Below are 22841 nucleotides of genomic sequence, written 5' to 3' on the forward strand. Positions count from 1 at the left end.
TACTGGAGGATTAATACACTGACCTGACTGACCTACTGGAGGATTAATACACTGACCTGACTGACCTACTGGAGGATTAATACACTGACCTGACTGACCTACTGGAGGATTAATACACTGACCTGACTGACCTACTGGAGGATTAATACACTGACCTGACTGACCTACTGGAGGATTAATACACTGACCTGACAGACCTACTGGAGGATTAATACACTGACCTGACTGACCTACTGGAGGGTTAATACACTGACCTGACCTTTCCCTAAACAACACCAACTCCTTCAAAACTGCAGACTGGAAGGAGGTTTCCGTGTTTGTGCGTGTGTGTGTGTACCTGTGTGTGTGTGTGTGTGTGTGCGTGTGTGTGTGTGTGTCCATGAGTGTGTAGGTCCGTGTGTGTGTGTGTCCGTTTATGTTTGTGTGTACCTGTGTACCTGTGTGTGTGTGTGTGTTTGTCCGTGTGTGTTTATGTGTGTGTGTCCGTGCATGTGTCCCTGTGTGTCCGTGTCCTAACAGTGTTTTCCTTCCCATAGAAACTAACAGTGTTTTCCTTCCCATAGAAAGTAACATTCTTTTTATTTGAAAGTGTCAGAAGATCTCTATTCAATTATTTATGTATCAGGTTGAATCAGGTTAACCTAATATCTAGTTCTGATCAGGCTTGTTCTGTGCTCTGCAGTATATTCAGCATGAACCACACTGGTAGCAGAGCTTTGGTGGTACAGCCATGACTTTTAGAGTTAGCCTCATCTGGTCTGCTCTGTAAATAACCACAGCTTTCCATAATAAATGAGTTTGTTGCTATCCCAGAGGACTGCTGTAGGGTGGAACGCACAGTGTCTGTAAGAAATGCCATGCCGGCTTACGTAGCCTGCTGTACAAACAAGATATATGCCAGTTACACAAATAGACATACCGTACGCGCAGCGATAAACAAACGTACAGACAGTGACCTGCGTACACAAAACTGTTCTAAATACACACAAATATGCATTCATATCTGCAAAACCCAAGTACACAATAACAGCCTACAATCATACATCCCACACATACACCACTCCATAGCCTACATCTGTTGGAGCCTCAATGTATACACACACATTCATATCTAGTCTACGATGACAATCTACTTCTAGTGATTTGCGGTGACTGGTAGAGGAATGAAGAGGAGGGTTAACTGACAAGAGAGGCCCATTGGTACTTGACCAACTCTGGGTTTGTTGAAATGACAGACGATTGAGAGACAGGTTACACACACATCATCCACCCCTGTTAAAACAAACTGTGGATGCATCTCAAATGGCACACTATTCCCCATTCCCCTATGGGCCCTGGTGCACTAAGTAGAGAATAGGGTGCCATTTGGCACACAGCCTCTGTGCTATTTTGAACCGTGCTGCTAGCGACACACAGTGACACACCGCTCACCCCTTCTTTCGGAGGAAAGCACTGTGGCGGTTTGGTCTCTATGATAATCAGACTGGCATGACGTTGTTGCTCATCTACTCCTCAAGGCTGCTGCTCTCATTATTAGGTTGCTAGGCAACTCCTTCTGCTCTCCGGCAGAACACACACACACACAGAGTAGCCTACCTGGATCCAAAAACAGTCCTACATCCTGAGGAAGAAGAGTCTATCCCCTCTCCTGGCTTTGGTGTCCTGTCCTTGTTCTGCATGTCCTGGGGGTTAGAACCTGGAGGGTCTCCCCATAGCTTGGAGGTTCTTTGAGTTGGTGTTCTGGGGGGCTCTGAGGAGACCCTGGCCCCGGGGGGAGGCGGTGGGATGGAGGAAGGTGCGGCGAAAGTTCTTATGTTCTCCTCTCTATCCATCAAGGCAGGGTCCTTGTAAAGTGCGTTGCTCTTGTTTGCTGCAGGTTGCCTGGTTCTTGACTTTGAAGTCCGGTCCACCAGAAAGGCCTGTCTGTCTGCATAGACTGTACATGTGTTGTCCAGCACCTCGCCACCCTCGGACGACAGCGTGGAGATACTGGATACGGTGGACATAGTGCTTGTAGTCTCCAGCTGGGGATCTCCAATACTGCGGCTGTCCGGCTCCACATCAATGCCCGAGTCACTGATAGGATCGTAGCTCTCCAAGAGGGCGTGGGGGAAGCAGGGGGGCGTACAGTTGGTGAGCACCGCAGGCCGTTTGATCATGGTCTGGTCAGGGTGGCCTGGGGTGTTACCGTGATAGGGATAGAAGGGGGCTAGAGATGATGGTGCCCTGCCAGCATTTCGTTGCTGTTTCAGGAGCTCAGCGATCGCCCCCTTTTGGTCCTCTGGGATGTCGAAGCTGTTGGCGAACTCGAGCGGCGGTGGCAGTGGGTCAGCAAAGAACTCATCGTCGATGTCCACGGAGGGAACACAGGGTGGAGGGGGGATACTGAAGGGTAGTTTGACCGGCTCGTCTACTGAGGTGACGGTGATCATGGTCTTACTACCTCTGGGTCCAGGGCCCATAGAGTGGGGGTTGTGGGGATTAGGGGAGGCCATTTTGGGGGTGTTAGGTTGGTTGGGGTCCCGGAGCTCACTGGGGGTGCTGTCTGGACTGACCGCCCCGTCCCTCTCCCCCACAGACAGGTTGTTCTCGTCAGTGGTGTGGACCATCAGCAACCCAGCTGACTTCTGCTGAGACGTGTCACCAATGTCTATCAACATGTTCTTCTTCTCCTCTTCTCTCTGAGGACGGGATAGACTCTTGTCCTTGTCTTTGGCCAACGGGTGGTCGTATTTGGACTCTGTCTCGTACTTTGCCTCTGTCATCTGCCTTCGAAGCCCCGCCCTGCCCGGTCGACCCATGGTGGCGGTCGAGGAGAAATTTGTGCCCATGCCGGTCCTTAGCTTGGTGTCGATGAACAGAGGCTTGTTCAGGTCAGGTTTAGGCGGTTCGGTCTTCAGCGGGAGTGGCTGGGACTGCTCTCTCATGGCCCGGTCCCGTGCAGCCAGAGCCAGGGCCAGAGGGGAGTTGGGGTCCAGAGGCTTCCCTGTGACTGGGTGGACGTAGCGCCCACTACTGGAGGTATAGGTCTTGGTGGGCAGACTGACCGGGCTGTGGTGGCCAGTGCGCGTGTGGAGCGGCTCTCTCACAACAGTGGGCTCCGGAGTGTTGAAGACCGCTACGTTACCCCCTCTTCTGGGGATGCTGAGTAGTGAGGCAGGTGGGGCCATGAGGCGACGCAGGCGCTCGTCACTACTGAACATTCCCTCGTCGATGGACTTGGAGTGGCGGAGGCGAGGCGCAGGCGCGGGAGGCGAGTCTTCTTCACCCTGGTCGGTGAACCTGTAGGATGGGGAGTTCTGGTGAGAATCCACCATCCTCATCTCACGTTCTCGCACTGCGCCTGCCATGGCTGTGGCAAAGGGACTGCTGGGGTTGTGTCCGTCGTCCGGACAGAGTTGTCCTGAGTGGTCATGGGATCCGGTCTCTATCTCCATGCTGCTGCCCTGGCTGCTCTTCCCACTGCTAGATGTAGAGGGTTCCTTGATGATGATGGTTGGGATTTTGATGGTGCAGGTCTTCTCTGGGCTGTCCTCAATCTTGTTCTGCTTCATCAGCATGCCCTTCCTCCTCTGAGGTTTGTTGGGGGCAAACAGGCCCAGGTTGCCCATTTTCCCCAGGTCTGAGTATGGGTTCTCTGGGATCTGGGCCCTGCGGTTCAGGAAGCTCTGTTGGGCTGTGAGGCCTTGGCCTGGACTCTGGCTACCCTGGTGGTGGTGGTGGTCTTCAGACTGATACTGTTCCGACTGGGGCTCTGTGCAGTACATACCCCCCTGTTCCCTCCATCCGTCCCTGCCGCCCGTGTTGGGGTCCCCACCTCGCTCAGGGGCGGTGCCTTTGGGAACAGTGTGTCTGATAGTGCCGTAGCCTCTGCCCTGGGGGTTGGGGTCGTTGTTGTAAGGAGGAGATGGAGGGGAGATAGCGGGCGGGGGTGGGATGTCCTCTGATGTGTCCGGCATTGATAGGCTCCTGGTGAATTTCAACATGGGAGGGGTCAGGAACTGAGGGGTGTCCTCTTCTGTTATTCCTGAAAAAGAAACATACATTGACTATTACTTTCCATTAACGGCAATTATAGAATTGAAACCTTCAAGGGTGTGTGTGCGGGAAAAAAGGTCATTGAATACAGATATGTACAGTATGTATGCAGGTTAAATATTTGCATGGACAGAAACATGTTGATATGTAGTTACCAGATGTTCCTATGGACTTTTGTCGTCTCATGGTCCCCTGTCTGTTTGGCACCCCCAGGAAGGGGCCTCGACCTCTGGGGCTGCCTGGCTCTCTGGGCTGGGTCTGGGTCTGCATCGACACATCCTGGCTCTCACACATGGACTGTAACAAAGAGAGGAGAAGAGACTGAGCCTGCATGGGAAACAGTCTGTCAGTTTATAGATCAGTTAGAATGATTGTTGATGTACATTTCCTTTCATTTTATTTCATAGCCCTTTACACTCGTACCCATATACGGGTTGAAAATGGCAGATTTCAAATCAAATCAAATTGTATTCACATTTCCATATCATAAAACTGATGTAATATAAAGTGTCAATGTTTATGATGACTATGTTAGATGTACAGTTACAAGATGACCTGCCGTTATACCCTGGGTTGTTCTGAACACAATGAGACTGTTTGTTGTATTGTGAAGAACATTTGCAGTGGACCACACACCTGAGTGCACTCATGACTCCATTCTATACACACCTGAGTGCACTCATGACTCCATTCTATACACACCTGAATGCACTCATGACTCCATTCTATGCACACCTGAATGCACTCATGACTCCATTCTATGCACACCTGAGTGCACTCATGACTCCATTCTATGCACACCTGAGTGCACTCATGACTCCATTCTATGCACACCTGAATGCACTCATGACTCCATTCTATACACACCTGAGTGCACTCATGACTCCATTCTATGCACACCTGAATGCACTCATGACTCCATTCTATACACACCTGAGTGCACTCATGACTCCATTCTATACACACCTGAATGCACTCATGACTCCATTCTATACACACCTGAATGCACTCATGACTCCATTCTATGCACACCTGAGTGCACTCATGACTCCATTCTATGCTCACCAAAATGATGACCTGCTTCCCTGAATTGCCTTGTGAAAACCTAACGCTGTACTTTCTAATTTAGCTCGTCATGTTGGCAAAAGAGCAAGATTAAAAATGATGCTTACCTGACCCAGATTTTGAATTTATAATGGAGCGTTTATGGCTTGAGTAAACAACATTCATTGTTTAAAGGCGGGGATGCAGGGCTTTATTCAAAACAAAACAACTACAAGTGTGCTTGCTCTAGTTCCTTAATGACATAGCTAGGAGTCATAAAAATACATTGAAATGCATTATGAACTGTGCACACTTTGGAGAGGTGTGTGGCCACTTGGAAACACCAGTTAGACCTCTCACTGTTATGTTGCACCTACTGTACCCCAAATTGTCCAAGAATATTATTATCATGTTACTGAATGTATCCAGATTTTCTTAATTTTTTTATCAACAAATGCGGCGAAAAGTACAGTAAATGTAAAATGCATATAAAATCAACAGTGTAATGTTTGGATTCAGTCTTGTGTCAGGTGAACTGTTGTGTCCTCAACTTTGGACTAATCATTTTCCCATAATCTCCAAACTGTTCCCTTTTAATTGCTACCTTGGTTACGCATACACTTTAAATATTTATTCCGTAAGAAACATTTCAATTTAGCCCTATCCATATTAGGCAATTCCCACGAGTGTAGGAGGTTATTAACCTAACACATTTATCTGTCCTCTGCTGCAGGTCAACTTGTGAAAGATCTAATGGAAAAGAAAGAACATGAAGCTGTTTAAACCTAAATACTAGTTGAGAAGCAGGTCAGAACATAAACACCTCCTAACAGATGAGGTCCATCAGAACCATGAATACCTAACAGATGAAGTCCATCAGAACCATGAATACCTAACAGATGAAGTCCATCAGAACCATGAATACCTAACAGATGAGGTCCATCAGAACCATGAATACCTAACAGATGAAGTCCATCAGAACCATGAATACCTAACAGATGAAGTCCATCAGAACCATGAATACCTAACAGATGAAGTCCATCAGAACCATGAATACCTAACAGATGAAGTCCATCAGAACCATGAATACCTAACAGATGAAGTCCATCAGAACCATGAATACCTAACAGATGAAGTCCATCAGAACCATGAATACCTAACAGATGAAGTCCATCAGAACCATGAATACCTAACAGATGAGGTCCATCAGAACCATGAATACCTAACAGATGCTGTCCATCAGAACATAAACACCTCCTAACAGATGAAGTCCATCAGAACCATGAATACCTAACAGATGCTGTCCATCAGGAACATAAACACTTCCTAACAGATGCTGTCCATCAGAACCATGAATACCTAACAGATGCTGTCCATCAGAACATAAACACCTCCTAACAGATGAAGTCCATCATGTACTTCCTATTCCAGCCAGCTTGGAGCAGTAAATTGCAACAGGCAATGGTGCACCCATCAGTATTCTCACAGCATAGATCTCTATGGTATTGCTCCAGTGTCACATATCAGCAAACTACACACACAATAATGAAATACATATGCATACCTCACAACAGAGTAGTGTAGATAGTAGTAGACTAAAGCCTGGTTAGTGGTTATACTTACGTTCATCTCTGGGTTCATGGCCAAGCACCTGCTGTTGGGCCGTGTTTTGACCGTGTTTGCGACCCTTATGTCAGTGTTAGAGTTGTCCCACATGGGCTTCTGAGGAGGCATGTTCTCTTCCACTTTATCTGGAACACAAAGACAGACAGACACCGCTCCACTGTGAGTGTTGGATACCATAGCCTACACTCTACATCTGTCTCCAAGCTAAAATGAGCCATCATCTCAGCCAATGACAATCCATTCCGTCAGGCAGAATGGGAAATCAAACCGAGCATTAAGGAAAAGGGAACAGAAATAGTCACACTGACATTGGTCAAAGTCAAAGCCGTGCAAGCTAGCTATCACTTTCTTTTGGTTCTATGATTTAGCTGTTTTGGTCTGTTTTTAACTCCTTGTCTGCAACCTAAATGGCATCCTATTCCCTATCCAGTCCACTACTTTGGACCAGGGCCCATAGGGCTCTGTTTAAAAGTAGTGGACTATATGAGTTAGGGTGCCATTTAAGACGCAACCCTTAAATAATTGACAATGAGTGACAAGAAGTTGGTAAGACGGCACAAACTGATCTGGACCAGGCTATGGTTCAGCGGAAACTGCACAACCAACATGCTAGTGGTTTTTTTCCTTCTTTTTTTCTCTTTTTGAGCGCTCCCATGCATGGGACGATTACTTAGAGTGACTGAGAATACAATCCTCTTCTTTAGACGCTCATTATCTGAAGAGTGATCATCTAGAACAGGAAGAAAAGGCAGTTCAGATAGGGACATCCATACGGTATCTAGAGTTATTCTGATTATACATTCAAAACACCCTTCTCTCTCACTGCTGTCAAAAACCTGTGAACTGGGGAGAGAGGGCTATAGGCTACATCCTACTGTCTTCATGAAATACATTATTACTGAATTAAATCTAAACAAGAGCAGGTTGACATTTAGTGTCATGAGTTTTGTCCTGAAGGTAGAACTGAGTAATTTCCCTTTAGATAGGCCAGCTGCAAAGTTAAAATTGGCTATATTGTAAACAATTATGAAAATAAGGTTAGGGTTAAGCATTAACGTTAGCAGTGTGGTTAAGGTTAGGGTTATGTTTAAAATGAGATTTTATGACTTTGTGGCTGTGCTAGCTAGTGACCACTCTGCAGAGCTGCCTCCAGAACAAGATTCATGATGAAAAAGGCTAACCTGCTAAGCAAGAGCAGTTTATGTTTGACGCACATTGTCTGCTATTAGTGTATTAATAACCTTTATCGAAAGACACAGTGTATGACAAATGATAAACATGACTGTTCTCTATTTAAACCCCTGTTGACAAAACAGCTTCATACAGTAATACTCTGATCCTTCTGTCTGCATACTAAGCTCACAGACATGACCATGTGTGTACTGTATAATTAAGATGGAGAAGATTCCAGTGCTGTCTAAAAACATTCTCACCATCACTGGCCACCCAGCTATAGCTGTCTCTCTGTCACATCCGCTGATACAGTAACATAGCAGTATTTATGGCAGTAAGGAACCCTGGTGGATTGATGTGAAGAAGCCACACATTTTAAGACACCTCAGTGTCTGGTGTCAACATGCATTCTAGACTTCTAGAAGCATTGCTGCAAATCTCCAGTGTTCTGGTGTGAAGTAGTGAACACAGAACGAGGCCGTTACAGCTGAATAATGTGCCTAAGACTAGGCAGCAGCAGGACTGTACACTCTTAGAAAAAAAGGTGCTATCTAGAATCTAAAAGGGTTCTTTGGCTGTACCCATAGGAGAACCCTTTGAAGAACCCTTTTTGGTTCCACGTAGAACCTTTTTGGGTTCCATGTAGAACCCTTTTCAGAGGAAAAGGTGCTCCTATGGGGTCAGCCAAAGAACCCTTTTGGAACCCTTTTTTCTAAGTGTATATAATATTTTTTTGCAGGTAGAATGCTCTCCTGTTATAGTTGACAATGCACTGTACTCTATGCAGCATTATTGCCATGGCAACATCTTGTTTCTGTATGAGTATGAGTCAAATGCCTATTTGTAATGGGCCCATTGTATAACAGTGTTGTGCCCTTAAAGTTAAGTCTGTAGTGTATTCTGAGAAGGCAGCTACCTACTCTTTGATATACGCAGCTGACTGTTGTGCATTAACTCTAGGTCTTCTAGTTATTATCCCATAAAGGTGTTTCAGATCATTTTATCATGACAGAAAACACTACAACCATTTTAGAAGGTTACAAATCTGTGGTTAAAGTAGAGGGATGCATCCTAATCCCAAATGACACCCTATTCCCTTTATAGTGCACTACTTTTGACCAGAGCCCATAGTGTTTTGGTCAAAAGTAGTGGACTATATAGGGAAAAGAGTGCACTTTGGGAAACAGGCAAGATATCTGCTGTTGCTTTTTTTCCTGATCTTGCATAACTGTGTCTAAAAGAGGGCCAGAACCATGAATAATGCATGAGAATAGCACTGCGCTCTCACACTGAACTGAAGTACGTAGGCTTTGCTGTGAAAAGTTAGTGTTTAAAAAGGTTCTTGTTCAGAAGGGCATTTTCATATGCTGTTAATTTTTACAACACCCCTGTTTAGGTTACAACCCCTAGACAACAAACACTAGTTCACCTTCATACCCACTAAATGCCCTCTAAAGTCCAGTGAGCATGCAGGTAAAGTACACTGAGTATACCAAACATTAGGAACACCTTCTTAATATTGAGTTGTGTACCCCCCCCCCCCCCCTTTTGCCCTCAGAACAGCCTCAATTCGTCGGTGCACGGATTCTAGAAGGTGTCGAAAGCATTGCTGGCCCATGTTGACTCCAATGCTTCCCACATTTGTGTCAAATTGGCTGGTTGTCCTTTGGGTGGTGACCCATTCTTGATACACATGGGAAACTGTTGAGCGTGAAAAACCCAGTAGCATTGCATTTCTTGACACAAATCGGTACACCTGGCACCTACTACCATGCCCTTTCAAAAGGAACTTGCACCTTTTGTCTTGCCCATTCACCCTCTGAATGACACACATACACAATCTATGTCTCAATTGTCTCAAGGCTTGAAACTACTTCTTTAACCTGTCTCCTCCCCTTCATCTATAATGATTGAAGTGGATTTAACAAGTGACATCAATAAGGGATCATAGCTTTCACCTGGTCAGTCTATGTCATGGAAGGAGCAGGTGTTCTTAATGTTTTGTCCACTCAGTGTCTAGCTAAGGATCTAGTGAGTGAGAGAACATATCATCAAGTATATAGCATTCAATCTAATTGAACACAATCGTAAACAAATAGGTATGTAGTAAATCAAGTCAAAAGAACAGCAGTTGTTTTGTAGATGTATTGTATAAAGCATGCCGATTACACTTACCACCCATCTTTTTCCTCAAAGTGGCTTACAAATTAGAAAAAGGAAAGAATTTATATAGCAGATGATCAAAAGTAATCAACAAAATAATCTCTCACCGTCAACACAGGCTGTTATGCAAAAACAGTGTAATATTGTCATTTAAAGCTGAATTATATTATAACCACTACTGACAGTTGTATTTTCATTAAGCAATTGTATACAAGCTTCCAAACATGCCACTTGCCCCATAGACAAAGACATAGAATGACCAGTAATCACATAGACAAAGATATAGAATGATCAGTAATCCCATAGACAAAGACATAGAATGACCAGTAATCCCATAAACATAGAATGACCAGTAATCCCATAAACATAGAATGACCAGTAATCCCATAAACATAGAATGACCAGTAATCCCATAGACAAAGACATAGAATGACCAGTAATCCCATAGACAAAGACATAGAATGACCAGTAATCCCATAGACAAAGACATAGAATGACCAGTAATCCCATAGACAAAGACATAGAATGACCAGTAATCCCATAAACATAGAATGACCAGTAATCCCATAGACAAAGACATAGAATGACCAGTAATCCCATAAACATAGAATGACCAGTAATCCCATAGACAAAGACATAGAATGACCAGTAATCCCATAAACATAGAATGACCAGTAATCCCATAGACAAAGACATAGAATGACCAGTAATCCCAGACATAGAATGACCAGTAATCCCAGACATAGAATGACCAGTAATCCCAGACATAGAATGACCAGTAATCCCATAGACAAAGACATAGAATGACCAGTAATCCCATAAACATAGAATGACCAGTAATCCCATAGACAAAGACATAGAATGACCAGTAATCCCAGACATAGGATGACCAGTAATCCCATAGACAAAGACATAGAATGACCAGTAATCCCATAAACAAAGACATAGAATGACCAGTAATCCCATAGACAAAGACATAGAATGACCAGTAACCCCATAGACAAAGACATAGAATGACCAGTAATCCCATAAACATAGAATGACCAGTAACCCCATAGACAAAGACATAGAATGACCAGTAATCCCATAGACAAAGACATAGAATGACCAGTAATCCCATGAACATAGAATGACCAGTAATCCCATAGACAAAGACATAGAATGACCAGTAATCCCATAGACAAAGACATAGAATGACCAGTAATCCCATAAACATAGAATGACCAGTAATCCCATAGACAAAGACATAGAATGACCAGTAATCCCATAGACAAAGACATAGAATGACCAGTAATCCCATAGACAAAGACATAGAATGACCAGTAATCCCATAAACAAAGACATAGAATGACCAGTAATCCCATAGACAAAGACATAGAATGACCAGTAACCCCATAGACAAAGACATAGAATGACCAGTAATCCCATAAACATAGAATGACCAGTAACCCCATAGACAAAGACATAGAATGACCAGTAATCCCATAGACAAAGACATAGAATGACCAGTAATCCCATGAACATAGAATGACCAGTAATCCCATAGACAAAGACATAGAATGACCAGTAATCCCATAGACAAAGACATAGAATGACCAGTAATCCCATAAACATAGAATGACCAGTAATCCCATAGACAAAGACATAGAATGACCAGTAATCCCATAGACAAAGACATAGAATGACCAGTAACCCCATAGACAAAGACATAGAATGACCAGTAATCCCATAAACATAGAATGACCACTAATCCCATAGACAAAGACATAGAATGACCAGTAATCCCATAAACATAGAATGACCAGTAATCCCATAAACATAGAATGACCAGTAATCCCATAGACAAAGACATAGAATGACCAGTAATCCCATAAACATAGAATGACCAGTAATCCCATAGACAAAGACATAGAATGACCAGTAACCCCATAGACAAAGACATAGAATGACCAGTAATCCCAAAAACATAGAATGACCAGTAATCCCATAGACAAAGACATAGAATGACCAGTAATCCTATAGACAAAGACATAGAATGACCAGTAACCCCATAGACAAAGACATAGAATGACCAGTAATCCCATAGACAAAGACATAGAATGACCAGTAATCCTATAGACAAAGACATAGAATGACCAGTAACCCCATAGACAAAGACATAGAATGACCAGTAACCCCATTGACAAAGACATAGAATGACCAGTAATCCCATAAACATAGAATGACCAGTAATCCCATAGACAAAGACATAGAATGACCAGTAATCCCAGACATAGGATGACCAGTAATCCCATAGACAAAGACATAGAATGACCAGTAATCCCATAAACAAAGACATAGAATGACCAGTAATCCCATAGACAAAGACATAGAATGACCAGTAACCCCATAGACAAAGACATAGAATGACCAGTAATCCCATAAACATAGAATGACCAGTAACCCCATAGACAAAGACATAGAATGACCAGTAATCCCATAGACAAAGACATAGAATGACCAGTAATCCCATGAACATAGAATGACCAGTAATCCCATAGACAAAGACATAGAATGACCAGTAATCCCATAGACAAAGACATAGAATGACCAGTAATCCCATAAACATAGAATGACCAGTAATCCCATAGACAAAGACATAGAATGAGCAGTAATCCCATAGACAAAGACATAGAATGACCAGTAATCCCATAAACAAAGACATAGAATGACCAGTAATCCCATAGACAAAGACATAGAATGACCAGTAACCCCATAGACAAAGACATAGAATGACCAGTAATCCCATAGACAAAGACATAGAATGACCAGTAATCCCATAAACATAGAATGACCAGTAATCCCATAAACATAGAATGACCAGTAATCCCATAGACAAAGACATAGAATGACCAGTAATCCCATAAACATAGAATGACCAGTAATCCCATAGACAAAGACATAGAATGACCAGTAACCCCATAGACAAAGACATAGAATGACCAGTAATCCCATAAACATAGAATGACCAGTAATCCCATAGACAAAGACATAGAATGACCAGTAATCCCATAGACAAAGACATAGAATGACCAGTAATCCCATAGACAAAGACATAGAATGACCAGTAATCCTATAGACAAAGACATAGAATGACCAGTAACCCCATAGACAAAGACATAGAATGACCAGTAATCCCATAAACAAAGACATAGAATGACCAGTAATCCCATAGACAAAGACATAGAATGACCAGTAACCCCATAGACAAAGACATAGAATGACCAGTAATCCCATAGACAAAGACATAGAATGACCAGTAATCCCATAAACATAGAATGACCAGTAATCCCATAAACATAGAATGACCAGTAATCCCATAGACAAAGACATAGAATGACCAGTAATCCCATAAACATAGAATGACCAGTAATCCCATAGACAAAGACATAGAATGACCAGTAATCCCATAAACATAGAATGACCAGTAATCCCATAGACAAAGACATAGAATGACCAGTAATCCCATAGACAAAGACATAGAATGACCAGTAATCCCATAGACAAAGACATAGAATGACCAGTAATCCTATAGACAAAGACATAGAATGACCAGTAACCCCATAGACAAAGACATAGAATGACCAGTAATCCCATAGACAAAGACATAGAATGACCAGTAATCCTATAGACAAAGACATAGAATGACCAGTAACCCCATAGACAAAGACATAGAATGACCAGTAATCCCATAGACAAAGACATGGAATGACCAGTAATCCCATAAACATAGAATGACCAGTAATCCCATAGACAAAGACATAGAATGACCAGTAATCCCATAGACAAAGACATAGAATGACCAGTAATCCTATAGACAAAGACATAGAATGACCAGTAACCCCATAGACAAAGACATAGAATGACCAGTAATCCCATAGACAAAGACATAGAATGACCAGTAATCCTATAGACAAAGACATAGAATGACCAGTAACCCCATAGACAAAGACATAGAATGACCAGTAATCCCATAGACAAAGACATGGAATGACCAGTAATCCCATAAACATAGAATGACCAGTAATCCCATAGACAAAGACATAGAATGACCAGTAATCCCATAGACAAAGACATGGAATGACCAGTAATCCCATAGACAAAGGCATAGAATGACCAGTAATCCCAGACATAGAATGATCGGTCCAATCATGATATGTCTATGACCGGCCCTTCAAAAGACATCTACTGCAGAACAGTTGTAAGCAACATATGAGTCAGCAATAAATTAAAAGCTTTTCAAAAGATGAGTTAAATCAAAGCTATTTACATACAGCATACAGCTCTGAGGTAAATCAATCACACAATCAATTAAATGTCTAAGTAAATTAATAATATATATTTTTAAAGCGTATTAAATTCAATTTATGATTACATGGCGTGGAATTATGCAATTGTTATGATGGTTGAAAACAGTTCAAAATGATCAGTCATGCTGGCTAATGATCTCTTTATCACTTTAGATGATTCAGCACCGTCCTTCAAAATGTTCTCTCCAGCTCTCTTCAGATCAAACCCTACAGAGCAGAATAGCTTTGTGCCTTTTTACAAAGTACATAATTGTTCAAGCCCCCTCAAAGAAGAATAAATATAGTCATCTCTTAAATGACGTAAATGAACATTTAAAAATGAGAGAATTAAAAAAAAAAGAAGCAAACCAGTGCGATGCGTGCAGCTGTGACCAAACACTAGCTAAGGTATACTGCATACCTTTGTCCACTGTAGAGGCAGGTATTGAAAAGAAATCAGGAGTGCACAGTTACTTTTAAAAAGGTTTTCCAGATAATCAAATCACTAAACAAACACACAGAGAACAAACCACAAGCATACAAAATGCATTTGATCTCTTGGAATTCTATTGTCACAGGTCCACGGGTATATGGAGGATGCTTTGCTGATTCCTACCTAGCTCCTCCAGCTCTGAGGTCATGGATTTGGAGCGCATGGCCATGGACAGGGCAGTGGGAGGAGTCCTGCGTGGAGGTGTGGCCACTGCAATGACACAACACACAAAAGCACAGGTATATTCAAGGATGTGATAGAATAGAGTCAGCTCTATCACAAACTATCTGACGGAAAATAATTTCTGTTCTACATTATACATTTCTAGCTGAGAGTTCTGTAATGTTACGTCATCCTGTACAGGCCCCAAGTGTGAGATTTATTATAGACAGAACAGGAGTTTGTTGACTCCTTAATTGAGGAGGATGGACTCATGGTAATGGCTGGAGTGGAATGAGTGGAATGGTATCAATGTGGTTGATCAATGTGGTTAAGCCATCCTCCCCTCAGTAGCCTCCAGTGGTAGACAGGGATGTTAAAAAGCAGGCACACTTCTTTAAATGCCTGTGCTGCAGCAACGCTGGATTGTTCATGTGACAACGTCACAAGTCTCGCTGGATTGTTCATGTGACAACGTCACAAGTCTCGCAGGGTGACACCAATCAAGCAGGGTGACGCCATGCAAGCGCCAAGTTCAGTAGCAATCTTCTAACAAAAACATCTAAAAATGTATTTCCCAAATATGCCCCTGACAGTGCAGTTACATCCACTTTGAATTGGACCTGTGCTGCAGTACAGGTTAACTTTGAATTGGACCTGTGCTGCAGTAAAGGTTAACTTTGAATTGGACCTGTGCTGCAGTACAGGTTAACTTTGAATTGGACCTGTGCTGCAGTACAGGTTAACTTTGAATTGGACCTGTGCTGCAGTACAGGTTAACTTTGAATTGGACCTGTGCTGCAGTACAGGTTAACTTTGAATTGGACCTGTGCTGCAGTACAGGTAAACTTTGAATTGGACCTGTGCTGCAGTACAGGTAAACTTTGAATTGGACCTGTGCTGCAGTACAGGTTAACTTTGAATTGGACCTGTGCTGCAGTACAGGTTAACTTTGAATTGGACCTGTGCTGCAGTACAGGTAAACTTTGAATTGGACCTGTGCTGCAGTACAGGTAAACTTTTAATGCCCCAACTGTAAAAACCACCGTCTCAACTTCAAGGCTGAAAAGCACCAGTGAATGTTCTTCTAGCAGTCAGCTTCTAGCTTCCTGATACATTACAGTACAGTACAAGGACGGGCCACGACAGTTTAGAACCACCTGGATTCAAATACTATTTGAAATATTTAAAAAACTTTGAGCATTTGCTCTAGCCTGTCTGGAGTATGGGGTTTGATGTTTTGGGTCTATCTATTGGTCCATTAAGCCAGGCAAGCTAAATCGAGGTCAGATTAAGTATTTAAAATGATTTCAAATAGTATTTGAACCCAGTTCTGGTTTGAGGACCAGCTGGGACCCTCACTGTGGATTCACCCCAACCGACCAGACATTGATCCCACTGGCCAGGTGGTGTAGGGCAGAGCAGCAAGGTGAGAAAGAGAGGATAAGAGGCTTACCTTTCTTCCTGGCCGTGTCATCAGGGTCCAGATTCCTGCTAACTGTCACCACTTTGATGATGAGCCGGTTGCCCCCGTGTCGGATCGTATTGACCACCTGTTTGTGGCCCACCTTCACAACATTTTCCTGGTTCACCTGCAAAGAAGAGGACAATACAGCTGGGAGTCATTACAACATGAACCTTCAGGACTCAATGTAACATCGCAACCCTAAAATACAGCTGTAACAGAACGTATTCCATCAGATGTTACATCTCTCAATAACAACTCACTATCAAGCTGATATGAACTCGGCAAAGTCAACATCACTTCAGGACTCAATGACTGGACAGAAATATAACATTACAACCCTAACATAAAATTGTAATAAATCCGTATCCCCATGGAAACAACTCTCCATCATCAAGCTGTATGACATCAGCCTCTTCTAATAACACAGTACAGTATGACATCATCCTCTTCTAATAACACAGTATGACATCATCCTCTTCTAATAACACAGTATGATAGCATCCTCTTCTAATGACACAGTACAGTATGACATAATCCTCTTCTAATAACACAGTATGACATCATCCTCTTCTAATGACACAGTACAGTATGACATCATCCTCTTCTAATGACACAGTACAGTATGACATCAGCCTCTTCTAATAACACAGTACAGTATGACATCATCCTCTTCTAATAACACAGTATGACATCATCCTCTTCTAATAACACAGTACAGTATGACATCATCCTCTTCTAATAACACAGTACGGTATGACATCATCCTCTTCTAATAACACAGTACAGTACGACATCATCCTCTTCTAATAACACAGTATGATAGCATCCTCTTCTAATGACACAGTACAGTATGACATCATCCTCTTCTAATAACACAGTATGACATCATCCTCTTCTAATGACACAGTACAGTATGACATCATCATCTTCTGACACAGTACAGTATGACATCAGCCTCTTCTAATAACACAGTACAGTATGACATCATCCTCTTCTAATAACACAGTATGACATCATCCTCTTCTAATAACACAGTACAGTATGACATCATCCTCTTCTAATAACACAGTGCAGTATGCCGTCATCCTCTTCTAATGACACAGTACAGTATGACTTCATCCTCTTTTAATAACACAGTACAGTATGATTCCATCCTCTTCTAATAACACAGTACAGTATGATTTCATTCTCTTCTAATAACACAGTACAGTATGACATCATCCTCTTCTAATAACACAGTATGACTTCATCCTCTTCTAATAACACAGTACGGTATGACATCATCCTCTTCTAATAACACAGTACAGTATGACATCATCCTCTTCTAATAACACAGTATGACATCATCCTCTTCTAATAACACAGTACAGTATGACATCATCCTCTTCTAATAACACAGTGCAGTATGCCGTCATCCTCTTCTAATGACACAGTACAGTATGACTTCATCCTCTTTTAATAACACAGTACAGTATGATTCCATCCTCTTCTAATAACACAGTACAGTATGATTTCATTCTCTTCTAATAACACAGTATGACTTCATCCTCTTCTAATAACACAGTACGGTATGACATCATCCTCTTCTAATAACACAGTGCAGTATGCCGTCATCCTCTTCTAATGACACAGTACAGTATGATTCCATCCTCTTCTAATAACACAGTACAGTATGAAATCATCCTCTTCTAATAATACAGTACAGATATGATATCATCCTCTTCTATTAACATACAATAACATTACAGTAGATCTGTTCTGGGTGACACAGACAAAGACAGAATCAGCATATGCTCTGGGAGCTAGAGCCAACAATCACTCTCAAAACGTGGTTCCTGTCATAAACAACTCTGTATCATATCAAACAATCTCCCCACTTTTACTCATCATAAAAGTTCTCAATCTCCATCACAAAGCTAGACAGCTAATACAGAGAGATCTGGGGGGCAGTATTATTGAGCCAAGCCTAAAGCCAGTGGAGTATCTTCATCATTACAGGGACAGTATTGTATTGAGCCAAGCCTAAAGCCAGTGGAGTGTCTTCATCATTATAGGGACAGTACAGTATTGATCCAAGCCTAAAGCCAGTGGAGAGTCTTCATCATACTACGCACAGTATTGTACTGAGCCAAGTAAGTGTCATCATAACCCCCATCTGCCAGAGACGTTTCCAAATGGCCAAAAGGCTGATCACATATGGTGTTGATGATCGATCGTCAGTTAGGCCCTCTACGCTGCCTGACCTCAACCCTCTACGCTGCCTGACCTCAACCCTCTACGCTGCCTGACCTCAACCCTCTACGCTGCCTGACCTCAACCCTCTACGCTGCCTGACCTCAACCCTCTACGCTGCCTGACCTCAACCCTCTACGCTGCCTGACCTCAACCCTCTACGCTGCCTGACCTCAACCCTCTACGCTGCCTGACCTCAACCCTCTACGCTGCCTGACCTCAACCCTCTACGCTGCCTGACCTCAACCCTCTACGCTGCCTGACCTCAACCCTCTACGCTGCCTGACCTCAACCCTCTACGCTGCCTGACCTCAACCCTCTACGCTGCGTGACCTCAACCCTCTACGCTGCGTGACCTCAACCCTCTACGCTGCGTGACCTCAACCCTCTACGCTGCCTGACCTCAACCCTCTACGCTGCCTGACCTCAACCCTCTACGCTGCCTGACCTCAACCCTCTACGCTGCCTGACCTCAACCCTCTACGCTGCCTGACCCCAACCCTCTACGCTGCGTGACCCCAACCCTCTACGCTGCCTGACCCCAACCCTCTACGCTGCCTGACCTCAACCCTCTACACACATCCAGAGGACTAAGATAGTTAGACCCCAGGTCTATCACACACAAACACTTCAATCTAGCCCCCTGTCCTCTTCAGATACAAATCCGAAGTAGAGAAAACCTACTGTACTAATACACCAGAAAAATCAGACATTTGCCCTGAGAAGGATACTCGAAAGTAGTTTGAATCGTTGAAATTATTATTGAAAACATGAATAGTGGTTCTGCGAGCATAATAGAATGCTGATGCTTGTATAATACCACTCCCAGAGAGTCCCAGGGTGACAGGGAGGATGCTGATCCTTTGGGGAAGGTGAGTCTCGTCACCATCTCTGACCTCTGACCTCCATTAAAGTGTACAGTAAGAGAGACTACAACAGTAACCCTTGTATTTCATAATGATGATGCCTCCATAACAGAAAGAGTACCAGACTGGCAGGAACATCCCTGGGGGTAGGTGAAATACTCCTCACCCTCTATGACCTCCGCCACAGTCACAACCCCCTAATATCACAACCCCCTAATATCACAACCACTTAGTGAAAGTCTCCTCACCCTCTGTGACCTTTGCCTTCGCCACACCACAGTCACAACTAGGGCTGTTACGGTGACCGTATTTACCGTCACACCGGCAGTGACGAGTCATGATCGCAGTCAAATTCCACGTGACCGTTTAGTCACGGTAACTAGGCTTCTCCAAGCTCTGATGCTGCTGATGGTCATTAGTAGCCTACCAAACTTGCTAACTGCCTGGTACTCAGCACTCTATTGACCCTCTAATCACTCTGACATCAATGCAATTGTGTTTGAAAATCTTTTAAAAAGCCTGTTGGACCTAGACTTGGTGCTCTGGTACCTCTTGCCGTGTGGTAGCAGAGAGAACAGTTTATGACTAGGATGGCTGAAGTCTTTGGCAATTTTTAGGGCCTTCCTCTGACACCGCCTGGTATAGAAGTCCTGGATGGCAGGAAGATTGGCCCCAGTGATGTACTGGGCCGTATGCACTACCCTCTGTAGTGCCTTGCGGTTGGAGGCCGAGCAGTTGCCATACCAGGCGGTGATGCAACCTGTCAGGATGCTCTCGATGGTGCAGCTTTAGAACTTTTTGAAGATCTGAGGACCCATGCCAAATTATTTCAGTCTCCTGAGGGGGAACAGGCATTGTCGTGCCCTCTTCACAACTGTCTTGGTGTGTTTTGGACCATGATAGTTTGTTGGTGATGTGGACACCAGGTTGTAGAAGCTCTCAACCTGCTCCACTACAGCCCAGTCGATGAGAATGGGGGCGTGCTCGGCTCTCCTTTTTCTGTAGTCCACGATCATCTCCTTTGTCTTGGTCATGTTGAGGGAGAGGTTGTTGTCCTGGTACCACACTGCCAGGTCTCTGACGACCTCCCTATAGGCTGTCTCATTGTTGTCGGTGATCAGGCATACCACCGTTGTGTCATCTGCAAACTTAATGATGGGGTTGGCGTCGTGCTTGGCCATGCAGTCATTGGTGAACAGGGACTACAGGAGGGGACTAAGCACGCACCCCTGAGGGGCCCCCGTGTTGAGGATCAGCGTGGGAGATGTGTTGCTACCTGTCGTGATTCCACCTGTCACCAGAGGGCAGCAGAGACCATCCTAGAGACATTAATGATATTCAAGCGTGTCCTATTACTCATTATGATTTCCCTGCTAAAAGAGGGTTTTCTGGTTTCTTTTGCAGAAGCTTGAATTGTTTACCTTGTGCGTTTGTTTCCTGAGTGAGTTTTTCAGACTTAGTGTTTGTTGTTTTTTCCAGTGTACTGTGATCCTGTGGCTACTGTTTATCAGTAAAGTATTTACGTTTATCCTTAACCACTGATTCCTCGTCTGGTCTCTTCTCTGCACCTGGGTCCAACCTCACCACGTCACAGTTACCTACCCTTACCACCTGGGGGCGGCCCCCGTCAGGTAGTCCATGATCGAGTTGCAATGGGAGGTGTTTAGTCCCAGGGCCCTTAGCTTAGTGAATAGTCTGATGGGAGACAATATTAGCTTATCACTTGTGAATTATATATTTTCACTTGTGAATGATGCCTAGCTTGTGTGTAAGCAGGCAAGAAACAGCGCATGCCTTTTATTTGCAATTTTTTCATAATCATAGTCCCACACCTCATGTAGCCTAGTCCATGGGCCTAGGTGTTTTGATAAGGTTCGGACATGTGTCACAACTAAACTGGCCAAATAACTTCTTAAAAATAAGCACATGGATCCACTTTACAACTGGTGTAGAGCCTAACACGCATACTGTACATAGGCAGCGTGTGAGTTTGGGGAAGATAATTTCCCCCATAAATATGCACCTTTATAAAAAAAGCGTTACATGCATAATTACATTTGGGGTCTTTTACACTAATTTATTGCATTTTGGAACACTCGTGCTTATAGCCTACTGTCGTGTATGCATTGCTGCGCTTATTATGTGAAGAAATAGCCTAATATTTATCAACATTTTAAGCTAAACGTTCTCATCTAGGGCATCAGCCTCATAGCTTTAAAAAAAAAAATTGATGCAAGTGGTTGTATTAATTTGGACTCTATCGCATCAAACAACTGTCCCAGACTATGTTTGGAATATTTATTTCTCACACAGAAGGACAAGTTGACCAATAGAATAGTTCAACCTTAGCACTATGGGGGATAATAGATTGCCATAGGCTTGTGCATTTGCTGTTCATTAGGCTTACTCATCCTGTTGGATGACAAAAAGTAAATGTGGACAGTTTTTCTATCTTCAATATGCGTCTCAGAATTCGATAAGAAGGAAGTTGGCAGTCGCGTCCTCGATGTGTCTGTCTTCACTTGTAGCCTAATTCGCAGCTGAGATAGATGCCTGTGAGAAGAACCCGATCACGTGATGGCCAATGGCTAATATGAATTGAGATATCTGAGAGAGCCATGTGAGTGAGAGGTGCTTTGGAACACGCAGCCGGGAGAAGGGAATTATAAGTCACACCCTGATCTGTTTCACCTGTCTTCGGGATTGTCTCCACCCCCCTCTAGGTGTCGCCCATCTTCCCCTGTGTATTTATACCTGTGTTCTCTGTTTGTCTGTTGCCAGTTTTTGTTGTTCGTAAAACCTACCAGTGTTTGTTTCCATGGTCTGTCTGTTTTCCTGCTCCTGTTTTCTAGTCTTTCCTGGTTTTGACCGTTCTACCTGCTCTGACCCTGAGACTGCCAGCCGTTTTGTACCTTACCCCACCATTCTGGATTACCTACCTCTGAGACTGCCTGCCGTTCTGTACCCGTTTCATCCTTTCTGGATTACTGACCCCTGCTTGCCTTGACCTGTCGTTTGCGATAAACTCTTGTTACTTCTACACTGTCTGCATCTGGGTCTTACCTAAACGTGATATTATCATATTCAGCCCAAAGGCACAATGGCCACTGACTGGAAAAGGTCTGGATTTTTTTAGGGGGCAATCGGAGGATGCTGCCGGGAAATTCGAGGCATTATCAAGTGCTCGTCAAATTGTAAATGAGAGACTGATGAAGTGTGTGCAGCCTGTGCAAGAAGCAAATCAGAGCTCA

The 22841-nt window shown here is 43.5% G+C and overlaps 1 protein-coding gene across 6 annotated transcripts in view; it reads right to left on the reverse strand.

Moving 5' to 3' along the window:
- Positions 1–22841, reverse strand: part of LOC129862040 (SH3 and multiple ankyrin repeat domains protein 2-like) — a 203886-nt gene that overhangs the window by 6724 nt on the left and 174321 nt on the right. For 2 of the 6 annotated variants that reach the window (XM_055933360.1, XM_055933361.1), the window contains exons 18-24: positions 16481–16616; positions 14989–15075; positions 10057–10080; positions 7379–7438; positions 6706–6833; positions 4194–4335; positions 1597–4027 (exon numbers count right to left, since the gene is read on the reverse strand). In XM_055933360.1, coding sequence (XP_055789335.1) covers positions 1597–4027; positions 4194–4335; positions 6706–6833; positions 7379–7438; positions 10057–10080; positions 14989–15075; positions 16481–16616 — 3008 coding nt within the window. The remainder of the gene's footprint in view (positions 1–1596; positions 4028–4193; positions 4336–6705; positions 6834–7378; positions 7439–10056; positions 10081–14988; positions 15076–16480; positions 16617–22841) is intronic. The other 4 variants (XM_055933362.1, XM_055933364.1, XM_055933363.1 and 1 more) reach the window with 2 other exon arrangements.

Source organism: Salvelinus fontinalis, chromosome 9, assembly GCF_029448725.1.
Source record: "Salvelinus fontinalis isolate EN_2023a chromosome 9, ASM2944872v1, whole genome shotgun sequence".
In the NCBI taxonomy this organism is placed as follows: domain Eukaryota; kingdom Metazoa; phylum Chordata; class Actinopteri; order Salmoniformes; family Salmonidae; genus Salvelinus; species Salvelinus fontinalis.